Source organism: Asterias rubens, chromosome 11 (genome assembly GCF_902459465.1).
Source record: "Asterias rubens chromosome 11, eAstRub1.3, whole genome shotgun sequence".
Lineage (NCBI taxonomy): Eukaryota > Metazoa > Echinodermata > Asteroidea > Forcipulatida > Asteriidae > Asterias > Asterias rubens.
In genome coordinates, this window is record NC_047072.1 from 12736722 (window position 1) to 12750598 (window position 13877).

At 39.2% G+C, this 13877-nt stretch overlaps 1 protein-coding gene across 1 annotated transcript in view; it reads right to left on the reverse strand.

Annotated features, from left to right (window-relative positions):
• Positions 1–3168: 3168 nt before the first annotated feature.
• LOC117296720 overlaps positions 3169–13877 on the reverse strand; it is a 36328-nt gene continuing 25619 nt past the window's right edge. The window contains exons 11-17 of the mRNA XM_033779764.1: positions 13631–13786; positions 12740–12815; positions 11790–11981; positions 8508–8636; positions 7398–7669; positions 4405–6418; positions 3169–3183 (exon numbers count right to left, since the gene is read on the reverse strand). Coding sequence (XP_033635655.1) covers positions 3169–3183; positions 4405–6418; positions 7398–7669; positions 8508–8636; positions 11790–11981; positions 12740–12815; positions 13631–13786 — 2854 coding nt within the window. The remainder of the gene's footprint in view (positions 3184–4404; positions 6419–7397; positions 7670–8507; positions 8637–11789; positions 11982–12739; positions 12816–13630; positions 13787–13877) is intronic.

The following is a 13877-nucleotide window of genomic DNA, read 5'->3' on the forward strand; positions in this document are numbered from 1 at the left end:
TTATCATTTTTATCAATATGGGTTAAACAAAGATTTCTTCAGGGTACTGAATAACTATTTCTCTACCTAAAACTTATGCTGCATCTTCCCTTAGAATGTTTTCAATACAACATTGAATCAATTAGCGAGAGGGGTTTCATTTCACTTTCATATCACATGCAATGGCTGGGTGATGAGTCAGAATTAAATCACACTATGGGGGAAGGGGGATCGAGGAAGTTAGAAACGTGTCCTAAAGCAATTAATTGATTTTGACTTTGGATCTCAGAATGCGTGTTCACGCTTCTGTATGCATTGCGGAAATACTAAAAATTACTTCTTCTTACTTGAGGCTTAGAAAAGATAATTAGAATGACATGGGGCTCATCCAGGACACGGCCTCACTATATGAATTGAGGAACAAGGATGAGTGCAAATGGTGACCCAAAACAATTAAGAGAACCCTTCGCTTAGTGATTGTCTAAACAAAATTAAAAAATTAAGACGTACATTGTTTAACTTTGTTAAAAGCTCTTTCTTATTAAGATTTTGGTCTTGTGAAATAAATGTTGGTCCGGTGAACATTTTGAGCTAAACAAGACCTACAGTCTTGTTAAATTTTACCACAAATCAAGGGATCGATTTCATAAAGAGTGAGGTAAAGGACTAGTCCTATGAAACATCACAAACTTAAGGCTATAGTCCAAAGTTGGGACGAGTTACTCGTCCTAACTCGAGATAAGACTAGTCCTGCTCAGAGAAATCCACCCCTTGGGCCAATTTCACAAAGCAATAAAGTACATCGTAAGACAAATTTTCAGTATCACCATAGTGATTCGTATTGTGGCATCACACTTTTATTTATAACAACTACGGTTGATTTGCAGTTACGATCAATCTTAGATCTTTGTGAAATCGGCCCCTGATCATCTTGGATTTAACACACATCAATGAAAGACCAACCCGGCCGGCTATTAACACGGGACAATTTCATCAACATTGGATTCAATTTTGAGCTATGCTCAGATTGATTCAGGATAGAGAGCGAGGAAAAGATTAATCTGGCTGCTTATTTCCAGCGCAATTACAAACAGTCCGCCGCAATTAAGGCACATGAAATTGCAATTGATGAGTGAGGAATTTTAAAGGGTGCCTTTAATACAACATTGGCAAGAGTGAATAGATTTTAGATTTACATCGGGGATACAGAATATTGATTTTTTTGTTTCGAACTACCTCTAGCTACCAGGCAATCTCGATGGTCTCGTTGGTGGTAAGACACTGACTATATAGAATAGCAAAGGTTGGGAGTTCGTATCCCACACGACATGCCCGAGTAACAGCTACACGCCTGTGATTTTGTTCACAGAACTCGGGTAAGTACTGAGTATACAGTGCTTACACACATCGGTGTAAGGGTAAAATCAACATCAAGATTGAAGCTAGAAATGTTCAAAAAAAAAATTCCTTAACCTTACATCTTGAATCTGGGGAAAACTTCCCTGAATTATCTTTTCTCCTGCAACACAGTAGGCTTTGAGAAAAGAGCAAAATGAGTAGCTTTGAACTCACAAATCCAAAAACTTGTTTTGAAGTCGCGTGTCTAAAATCTGATGTTTGAAAACAATGAATACACAAGTTTATGGTGGTGTTTTGGTGTTTTAACTAATTCCTTGTGATTCTGAAGACTGACTATTGCTTAAACTTTCACAGGTTATTATATCGTGTGTATGTATGATGGGTAACATAAAGTGTTGATATTAGCCTTTGACAATTACAAATGTTGTCCGAGTGCTTTAAGTTATGTCAAAGACGTCCAAATAAGGTGACAGTTATTTAAAAAAAAAGAGTTGCAATCTTAGTCGGAGCATAGCTGCCCACACACTGCTAGGTGATTTTAATACATCAGAACATAGACAGATTGGTTTATTTTCAGGGAACTTTAACAGTGTAGAATCAGATAAAGTAAGCAGGGTCCAATTTCATAGAGCTGCTAAGCACAACAATTTGCTTAGCATGAAATTTCTTCCTTGATAAAAACAGGATTACCAACCAAATTTCCACGTGATTTTCAGGATAAGCAAACAACAGCTGAATACCAGTCACAAGCAATATGCATCAAACAGAAATTTGGTTTGTAATCCTGTTTTTATCAAGGAAGATACTTCGTGCTAAGCAATTTTTTGTGCTTAGCAGCTCTGTGAAATTGGGCCCAGCTCTGTTAAAGGTACATGTAATGAATTGTGTACATCAATGTGTACGTCACAAACCCTCAGATTGTAACCACACAGATAAAGTATATCATAGCAGTAGATAACTAGTATACTAATTATATTATATCGACGACGAACAGACAAACAAATATATATATTTTGGATGTAAAATAATTTCTAAACATTGTAAAGTAACTAAATATGGCAGCCATAGGCAATTGAATGTACAGTGTCTGTATGGATGGTATGATGTAGATTTATTTTTGGCTGCTAAGCTGTATTCCTCATTATTATTAAAATGTGATGTAAATGTCTCACAAGGAACAGGTTTTAACTTGTTCCCTTGATGTTAAAAGGGTGTGTGATAATGACTTGATCGTCACTGGGAAGGAAATTACAGAAAATAAAAATTGTATTGTTGTATGGGTGAAGGGAAGACTGGATTCTCAAAGTGTCTTATTCTTTGTTGTACTTTTCCGTATTGTTGTCACATTTCTGTAGGCACAAGACTCATTTGGAGTCATCGATAGCAGGCTAGAGGAGAGAAAAGGCCTTTTCACACTGTCCAAAATCTCGGGGTCGGAAGAATTCCGAACCGGAGACTTTGTTCAACCCGTTTCACACTGTAAAAATTTCAATCCATCTCTGATCCGGTTAGCATGCTCTAGCCGGATTAAAATCAACCCTGGCAGGGACAGGGTTGACTCAATCTGGACCGAAATTGCATTTTTCGGCATGAACCATAATCGGTTCACGCATTAGCCGGTTCACATAGAGACCACTGTGAATATTGCTTGTCTCTGGTGATCCGTGTCGAAAATAAGCAAGGCTGAAACGAAGAGGACCTGGGTGTAGATTTCAACGCGGTTCAAAATGGAGGTAGTTTGAAAAGGCCTATAGCTAGTTGAAACGAACTCACTCCGTGGTAGTGAAGTTAATAACGTTCCTCTATAAACTAAAGTAGTCCCAGCCGATTCTACTCCCCCTCCCCCTAGGTAATACAATGTACAAATTGTTAAAAGGTACAGTTTTTTCATCAGAACTGAGAAGTCTCCCGCTATCCGAGCATCTACTCCATACTAGTAGAATATATAGCAAGATTGTTCTCTCAAAAACAAAATCTACCTGGCAAGAAGACACACGCACGGTATCACCGCAAACCAAATATATATCGATACCTCAACATGCAATACCTCAAATCCCATATACTCTTACTAGTTACCCGAATCTGTTAAGCGAAACCATTCAGTGCTTAAACAGATCTCCCCAATCATCAGCACAATGAAAATGAATCCCAGGTGTTCAACTTATAATTGGTTTCCAAACCCACAGCAGAGAGTTGATGCTTCTGTCCAGAGTTACGCCCTGCAGCCATGTAGTGATATATATTGTTTTAATTGGGTCACAACCCACCTGTCTATGTAATCTTACTCTGTCACTCTGAAAGACTTTTTTCCAATCTCTGTTTCAATCAAAGAATTTAACCCATTTCTTCCGATCGAGCCAAGCCCTTTTTTATGGTAGGCGTAGATAGAAGTAACCGATGTTAGAGATACCCACTCATGACAATCCTTGTGTCGTTCGATACCATCTTTAGTACAATTTCACTTCAGTTTATTTCCACAGTGACAAACTCAAATACAATGTTAATGAGGTACTGCAACCTGCAGTAACCAATGCAACCTTGTAGAATTTAATGGATGGGGTGTCGCAAGGGTAAGGTATTTTGGCTGCTGTTGACCTAGGCTTTATTCCAGTCCTGTTCATCTAGCACACTCATTACTTACTTATAAACAACCATTCTCAAAGATGGTTCTTAACGAGATTTTATCCAATCTCTTTCATTATGTTGGTCATTGTTTTCGGTCTCCATAAAATACCTAGTGTTATTATTAGAAGTCTCCCGAACACAATCTTCTCCGTGGTAGTAGAATAAAGAAAGACAGTTCTCTAAGAACAAACTCTACCTGGCAAGTAGACACACACATGGTGTTACAGCAAAACAAATATATATTGATACCTCACCATGCAATGCCTCAAATCCTATACATATATAGTACGTTTCTTTTAGTTTTAATTTTGTTAAGACAATACATATTGACTACAATGTGTTATCATAGTTATGCAGCTGTTATTGGTATTAAAAAAAGGGTATTAAACAGCTACACACTGTAACTAGTATGCACTGGAAAAAAACATTGGATTGCCTTACCTTATCTGTCTTCTTATTACTGATGAACAACGGCGACGTCTTCTTCTTTGGAGCCACTGTCTTGGTAGATGGAGAGGCCGACCTCGCTCTGGACTCCGGGATTCCACTGAACATTCTCGGTAGTCTGCTCTTAGTCGGTGACCCAAGGGTCGGTGGGTTTCTCTCCGTGGTTCTGGCTGACTCACGAGTTGACTCTGGGCTTGTGTTTTCCTGAGGTGCCTTAGTGGAGGCGGGTGTCTTACTAGAGGAGGGTGTTTTTGCTCTTGATTTGTTCCTGGAGTCCTTTTTCGTCGGGTCAGTTGAGGCAGAGGGAGGAGGGGAAGGAAGAGCAGATGGGCCTTGAGTTGTGTCTTGGGCCTCCGTGTATGGGGAAGGCATCTGATCAGATGTGTCTTGGATCAGCTCGGCTGATGCGGATGGTTGCAAGGAGTAGAGAGGCGTGTCCTTGTAGCCATTGGTGGGAGAGGTATCACCTGGTTCCTTCATTCTCGACACCTCATTAAGTCCAACTGTGCCTTCGTCATAACTACTCTCATCCAGCGTACATGTAGATTCCTGCTGGGATAATTGCAACGAGGACATCTCCAAATTCAACGCCTCAATCTCTTGACTCTTTGGCCTGTTGAAGTCATTGTCAGGGAACCCTTGCTTTAGGTCGCTGACTAAAGATGGCCCTGAAAAGCTTATGGCAAGTTTGCTTGGCTTCAGCTGTCGGCTGGTGAGCACTTGAGATAAGTGGGACCTATCTCTGTTGGCGTAGGCTGTAGACGACGTTTTGCATGCCCTCTTAGGCGAGGGGCTGCGGCTGCCTTGCTCCCGAATCATGAGATTTCTTACGGCTCCTCGAGGAATGTGGACTGGTATATCTGCAGCAGGTCTGCCAGGCTGTGCTTTCAAGCCACTTGATGGTAGACCAATTCCCTGACCCTTGGCTGGCGACACAGTGAGTCGCTTCATGGACTGAATGTCACTGGCACTTGACTGTTCTTGTGGTTCTAGTGCCGTTACTTCAATTTTGATTCCTGGCAGACACTGGTCACCCTTTGAGGCACTGGTGCCTACCGTCGCACTGCTCTGTTCGTTTGTTGCCGCTCGGATATCCTGTTCAAACTTGACAGTTTCAGATAAGGAGTTCTGTTGAATGCTTTCCTGGTGGGTTGGAAAGGACAGCAAGTTTTCAACTCCACCCCTCTGTAAGTCATGATGAGGCGACTGTTGAGCTATTTCGCTGAGCAAGTTCACAAGGACAGCATCCTGGGACATGCCTTTCATATCTATTAGATGCTCGATCAGTAAGTTCTGTCGATGAATCAATGCAGTGTCTACCAAGGCTGCATCATGCTTTACTGCTGTAGAATGGACATCCTTGCTAGCTAAGCTGGTGGTAGGACCTTCTTCAGATGTCTCTCCTTCAGGAGGAGTATGGTCAGTCATTTCATCCTGTTGTACTTTACCATTACCTCCTCCTGGGAGGGAACCTTCTCCTGGGGAGTTACTTCCTCCTGGGGAGCTACTTCCTCCAGGACAGCTACTTCCTCCAGGACTACCACCTCCAGGACTACTACCATCTCCTGTTGAGCTGTCCCCAGTTGGATCATCTCGAGGAGGCAGATCATTCCCGACAGACGCATCGCCTGCTGATTCTTCCGAATCAAGAGCCGTCTTCATGGCTTGCTCTACTATCGCCAGACTCATCTCCCGAGCGACTGTGAAGGCTGCGGCATTCTCAATTTGGGAATCATCAATCTGAGTCTGCACAAGTGGGGGCTCTGGCGAAGGTGGTAGACTTGTGCGGAAGGTATCATCAAACGCATCCTTACAGTCCAAATCTTGTGTGGGGATGTCATCATCCAGGATGGAAGCATCTCCTTGGCTCTTATCAGTACCTAGTGGCGAGTGCAAGATGCGATCCTGCTTGCCTTGATCGGCATACTTGCTCATCTGAGGTATTTCAATACTTACAGCGTCAGAGGCTTGTGATTCACATATAGATGTAAAGGCACAGACAGTAAACCTAAAAAGGACAAATAATAAAACAAGTTGATTTTGAGTAGTTAAGATACATCTCAAATAATGCACCAAAGCTCAATAATATCTTAAAGTGTTTCAATATTTTCTTGACTTCCTCAAGTGTTTAACATCTGTAAAGTGCCTTGGGACCCTTTGGGGGTTAAAGGCACTAAATAAAAGCCGTTCTATTATTATTATTATTATTATTATTATTATTATTATTATTATTACTATTATTATAGCTAATTTTGGAGTGGACAGTAAGATATCTGCTTTGTAACAGATGGGCTAGAATCCAATTTGTAGAGTTTTCTTGGATTTTGAAAATGCAGTTGCAATACAATCCCAGCCAAAATGGTCTCTAGGTTCCCCAAACAATGTCATTATCTCATGCTGGTGTGCTGACCATGCAATGAGAGCCAACATTAACTGGGAGCCGGTTCGATTTGGCCAGGCAGGCAGGCAGGCAGGATACTCAGTCTTTGGGAAAGAGAAGGAACATTTTTATCAAACAAATCGTAAAGGCACTGGACACTATTGGTAATTACTCAAAATCATTATTATCATAAAACCTTACTTGATTACGAGTAATGGGGAGAGGTTGATTATTAGTAAAAAACATAGTGAGAAACAGCTCCCTCTAAAGTGACGTAGTTTTCGAAAAAAAAGTAATTTTCCACGAATTTGATTTTGAGACCTCAGATTTAGAATTTGAGGTATCGAAACCAAGCATCTAAAGCACACAACTTCGTGTGACCATGGTTTGACAAGGGTGTATTTTTATTTCATTAATATCTCGCAACTTCGACGACCGATTGAGCTCAAATTTTCACAGGTTTGTTATTTTATGCATATGTTGAGATACACCAACTGTGAGGACTAGTCTTTGACAATTACCAATAGTGTCCAGTGTCTTTAAGTCAAACTTTAGTAGGAAGGATTTCATGCTCGGCCAGGGTTGTAGGTAATTGTGACGAACTGACCTGTACAGTCCTGGCAAGAGCCCTCCCAGAATTGCTTGGGTTGTTGGGACTTCAATGGACTCCAGAGGGCGCTTGTCTTTATTGATGTACAGCCGGTAGCCGAGGACAGAGCTGACTGCACTGGACACTGCTGATCCATCAACGATGGAGGAGGGGGTCCAATTAAGGGAGAGGCTTGTGTCGGAGCGCAAAGATACACGGACGTTCTGAGGTTTACGTGGGATACTAGTAGCTGGAGAAGATTTCTCAAGTTCTCCTGGGCGATCAAGAGTCTGTTGAAGGAAATCAGAGCCACAGAAAAATTAGTATGATTTTTTTAGGGAAAATTTTAAAATTTGAGGTTTTGATGCAATGAAAATATGAAAGTGCGGCAAAGAATTCTAGATTAATAATCGTAACTGGCATACAATGATCAAACTCTCAAATCCATCCCCGGGCTTTTGGCACATCTGTATAGATGTACATGTACATGTATAGAACCAGATATCTCAAAAACACTACCAAAACGCCATGAAACTTTCACAGGTTAGATTAATGGTATATATCTACAACTTAAAAGGATTGAAACAAACACTGGGTGCGAATTACCAAATGTATACAATACCTTTAACCCAAGAAAATTCTTTATGTTTTTCTGAATTTTTTAGCAAATCTATTTTGATAAAACTCTGTATTTAAAGACACTGGACACTATTGGTAATTGTCAAAGACCAGTCTTCACACTTGGTAGTATCTCAACATTTGCACAAAATAACAAACCTGTAAAAATTTCAACTCAATTGGTCGTCGAAGTTGCAAGATAATAATGGAAGAAAAAAGTTGTGTGCTTTCAGATGCTTGATTTCGAGACCTCAAAATCTAATTCTGAGGTCTCAAAATCAAGTTCATGGAAAATTACTTCTTTCTCGAAAACTACGCTACTTCAGAGGGAGCCGTTTCTCACAATGTTTTATACTATCAACAGCTCTCCGTTACTCATAACCAAGTAAGGTTTTATGCAAATAATTATTTTGAGTAATTACCAATAGTGTCCTCTGCCTTTTAAAACACAATTTAGCCTTTGGCTGTGAATTTTGAATGTTTAAAAAATAAAAAAATAACAGAACCTACCAGTGGTCTTGTCAGTGTGCGTAATGGAGATGCTATTTGAGTGATTTGATCTGACGTTTGACTATCGTTCAATCCTCCTGAGGATATCAGGCTTACAATGGCATCCATCGACTCCTGCAACTTCTTCACCTGGACGTAACAAAAGCACAAGTAGGTATGAATAACAAAGCTTATAAAGAGGGGTTTTAAAGGGACACGTTGCCTTGGATAGGTCGAGTTGGTCAATGAAAAGCGTTTGAAACCGTAGAAAAATATTTTCAAAGTAGGATCCATACAAATATGCCTCTAAAGTGCAATGGGTTTTCTTTTTACTTAGCCAACTACATGTAAACAAGGTCGGCTATTTTGTGAAGTAAAAAATTGACTTCCACAAATTGGTGTGCCGTGTTGGTTTCTGACGTATAATCTAGGCAATATGTCTCTTTACATGCTTTAAGGTCAAATTACAAATCACGTTTTTTGACACTCTCGGTTTCCAATAGAAAGTGGAAAAAATATTTGAAAATTGAAACCTCACAATAAAGTGATGTCATAATGCCTTTTTCACATGATACTCTTTTAGAGCGAATTTTTTTTAAACATTGCCATTATGCATTCTCGACATTACTAGGCATTCTACGCTTACACAGCTAGCGCAAAAATTCAGCGCTTGCCCTGCAAGAGGAGAATGGTGATAGTAAGCGCAGAATTCGGCAGTAAGAATTCGCCATAAAATTGAGCCCTGGTTAGACTTGTAATATTTTGACCAGTTCATAGGACTCTATCAATTGGAAAATAAGTGTTTCACAAAACTGAATTTGACCTTAGACTAGAGCCCCTCTTTACTAAAAGTAGTTATAATAATAATATTAAATATTGCAAGAATATGGCACTCAATGCTAAAACCTCTAAGTCTAAAGTGGTTCTAAATGAATAAAATAACACAAATAACAATAAGGCTTTGAGAAAGACTCTGCTAGGGTTACTATTGGACACTATTTGTAATTGTCAAAGACCAGTCTTCTCACTTGGTGTATCTCAACATATGAATAAAATAACAAACCTGAGAAAATTTGAGCTCAATCGGTCGTCGAAGTTGCGAGATAATAATGAAAGAAAAAACACCCTTGTCACACAAAGTTGTGTGCTTTCAGATGCTTGATTTCGAGACTTCAAAATCTAGGTCTCTAAATCAAATTCGTGGAAAAATTGCTTCTTTCTCGAAAACTACGTTACTTCAGAGGGAGTCGTTTCTCACAATGTTTTGTACTATCAACAGCTCCCCATTACTTGTTGACAATTAAGGTTTTATGCTAATAATTATTTTGAGTAATTACCAATTGTGTCCACTGGCTTTTACATTATAACGTGTTAGCATTTATGTCACAATGGTTGGAAAGTAGTTTGCAACAGAAAAAGGTTCTTGTTTTCACAACCTAACATCGAAACATATATTTCATAGAGCTGCTTAAGCACAAAGAAAGTAACAACAAATCTGAACAGTTTCGCTTACCAAATTATGGCTTACCAGCCAAAATGCCATGTCATGTGTACCAAGTGCGACTGATTTCTTGCACACTTTTTCTTAGCAGAAATTTAACAGGCAATATATTTTCTGCGTTCAATCATTCTTTAGGCCTGATGGTTTTTATATTCTTTGAAAAACAAATTTCCCATGGTGACCAAAGGTCGAAAATACAGGAAAATACATACAGGGAATATAAAATGTAAAAAGGTAATAAAATAGGACAGTTACAAAGATAGAAGTATCAAAAACAAAACTTCAGGAAAAAATAATGCGACTCATGAGCATACACATGATTTACTTGTAAGTCACATCACAATTAATTAACATGAAAGACAAGAAAATTATTACACACAATTAAAAGCAGAGTTAACATTTTCATCAATGAAATCATTTCAAACAAACAATTTAAACAACATAGAAAGTGTCATTCAATCTGATGATAGTTCATGCCGCAATTCTCCTTTCCCCTAGTAAAACAACATTTTCATTAATGAAATCATTTCACACAAACAATTTAAACATAGAAAATGTCATTCAATCTGATGATCAATAGTTCCTGCCGCAATTCTCCTTTCCCCTAGTAAAACAAATAAATAAACATGGACAGCTGAAAAACAACACAATCATATCACATCATCATAATCTTGAGATGGACAAATACCAAGACAAATCATGTTAATAATTGGAAAAAAATCAGAGCAAATAACACACCAATATAAAACACAATTTCAAAAAAGTGCAATAATACAACAATCATCAAAAAGATCAGTTCCCTCAGTTTAGCAATTTCACTAGGGAAGAAGTTTCAGAAATAAAATTTCTGAAATGAAACATGTGGCTGATGACTTGTTTCAGATCAACCGTTCTTGACAAATGTGAGCAAATAGATATTAGATGCATTGACGTCATATCGTTGCCACCTTAAGACATGTTAGAGATACAAGTAGGATGAAACAATAGAAAATGCACTGCTACATGTACGAGGTTGCAACAGACATGAAGGACCGATGAGCAACCCTGTTTGACCTCGTTTGATGTGGGGGCCGGTCCACTCTGAATGTGCGCACAATATTAGGTAGCCTGCAAAAGAGGAATAAAGTCATGGAGCAACTGGTCCCCTCTTTATTCTTTGAGCTTGTTATACGTCTAACTTTATGCAGTTCAGGATGACCATGTAATAAAACATAATTTATTTAAAGTGGGATCACACCAAAATATTTGCATTTTAACAAGCGCAAACTAAGTGCCCTTCAAGAGATTAAAACTTGTTAAAAGGCATATCTGCAAAGCAGTCACTTTTGGGAGCCAATCAGTGCTGTTTTTCAGACCTGGTACCTCCCTACCAGGGGTTTGTGATAAGAGGTATCGATAAAACAGCGCAATTACCATGGTAGCAAGGCTACACTACTATCATACCCAAAAGCCATGTTCCCAATGGACTTTTTTTGCTTAAAGTACCGCGACTTTTCTGTAGAATGACAAAATTAAATCCACAGGAGACACATGGTTAACTGCCCTCCCTGTCAACTCGCCGCAACCGTGATGTAAAACTAACAGGCTGAAAAGAGGTTGCGGAAGACTTCCACGCAGCCAAGGTTAATAAAAAGAGCCACAAAAAAGTCCAGGGGGAACAGCTTAATGCTGTAAACCTACTGCGACCATGCTGTAAAACGCTATGCAATTGTCGCGGAATATAAGTCCAGGTGGGAACGCACAGTAGAGTTTCACCAAAGCCACTTTCTGGGTGGTAGTGGAAGAAAAAGTCAAATTTTTACCTGCTGCTGAAGGTTTTCCTGATTTGAGGTCGTTGGTCTTTCGCTCTCCTCAGGGAAGACAAAGACCTTTTCATTGTCCTCCTTGGTCTTCTTGAAGAGTGGGGACGTAGCAACAGTCTTCATCTGTCTCTTACCGGGGAATCCTTCCTCAGTGATCTCTACGTCATGTTTCCAATCATGTAATGTCTTCACCTGTGAAGGAAAATGGGAAAGTTTCTAACATTAGGGAAAGTTTGAAAGATTTACATCACGGATAACGAATATTAGTTTGTGCTTTCTTTATACAGCTATGTGTTAGCGCAGATGTACTTTCCTGAGTTCTGTGAAGAAAAAAAAAACAGGCATATTACTCAGGTGGGATTTGAACCCACGACCCTTGCTATTCCAGAGCAGCGTCTTACCAACTAGATCACCGAGATTGCCAAGTAGCTAGAGGCAGTTTGAATCCTATTTTTCAGCAGCGGTTAAGAGATGTTAAATTTGCATCGAGGATAAAGAATATTCATTTTGGTTATACTAAATAGTTTTTATCTATTAATTTTTTACCTTAATATTAATTTTCTTCACAGAACTCGGGAAAGTATCTTGAGTATACAGAGCCAATGGTGTAAGGGTGAAACAACAATTATTGTTCTTTATCATATTATCGACATCTATTAAAGACATTAGACACTATCGGTAATTGTGTAAGACCAGTCTTCTCACTTGGTGTATCTCAACATATGCATAAAATAACAAACCTGTGAAAATTTGAGCTCAATTCAGAGGGAGCCGTTTCTCACAATGTTTTATACAATCAACAGTTCTCCATTGCTTGTTACCAAGTAAGGTTTCATGCTAATAATTATTTTGAGTAATTACTAATAGTGTCCACTGCCTTTGAATCTACATTATTCTTTGACTCCAAAAAACAAATCTCATAATCCGATTCGAAGATTGTTCTAACATACCTGGGACCAAAGAAGTTTCAGGGCCTCCATCTGCAGAGTACGCAGCTGTTTCTCTTGCTCGTATAACTGCCTCGTTCTTAAAACAAAAAACAAAAAAAGGACACGTGTAATTTGTTTTCATTACCAATAAAGCATTAACGGGTATAAACAATGTTTACAGGAAATGATTTCATCTAGCAAACATGTAAAGCAAACATGTATAACACACACTGAGTATTGAAAAACAAATTGTGATATTTGATGAGAAGCAACTGATAGATAATGCGTAGCATTTTGCTAAAAAGCTAAACAAGGGAAATCGGCTATTGATACAACTTTTTGTTGTTGAAGATTACGTTTTGTTTTTCATCGAGTACACAATATTTGTTTTCACAAGTTAGAAAAACTTGTTTTCACTGAAAACATGCTTGTGGTGGCGTGATGCACATCCCTTTCTGCGTTTGCCTAGTGGACAATTCTATGGCGTTTGCCAGCCATAGCGTTTGCTTGTACACATGCATGAATGTATTTAGCCAGCCTCGCTACCATGGGCAGCGCGCCGTATCGACACCTCTCGTCACTAACCCCCCAGAAGGGATGTACTGTGAAACAACGGTGATTGGCTCATGAAATTGTTTATGCATTAGATGTAAGGTGTGTGCGCGCATAGTTTTATTGTATATTGACCTTGCCCGCCATTTTTTATGGCATGAATACATATTTTTTTAAAACAAAAACAAAAACATTCTTTAAGACGAAAGACATGCGTACGCGCGTAGAAATGATTAAATATAGGCGCTCAAATTCCAGGGATTATGATCGAGCAAGGCATGCTGGGAAAAAATGGCGCTGCGAGATCAGTCACACCTGGGAGCGAGGTTGTTATTTAGCATACAATGGAAGGCTAGTTACCTTTCCAGTTCAGTATTGAGAAACTTGATGTGGTCGTCCACCCTCTGGACTCTGATGGCATTCTGGGTGTCGATGACTACCGGGTTACGCCGTCTTGCACTATGACCTCTCCAGAAAGCTTGAATCGTAATGGCTGCCTTGGCCTGCTTGTCTTGACTGAATAAAGAAGAAGCAGAATCATTGTATTAAAAAAATTAAATGAAACAGTTGTTGGTCTTAAATAACTAATGAATAGCATCTTTAATAA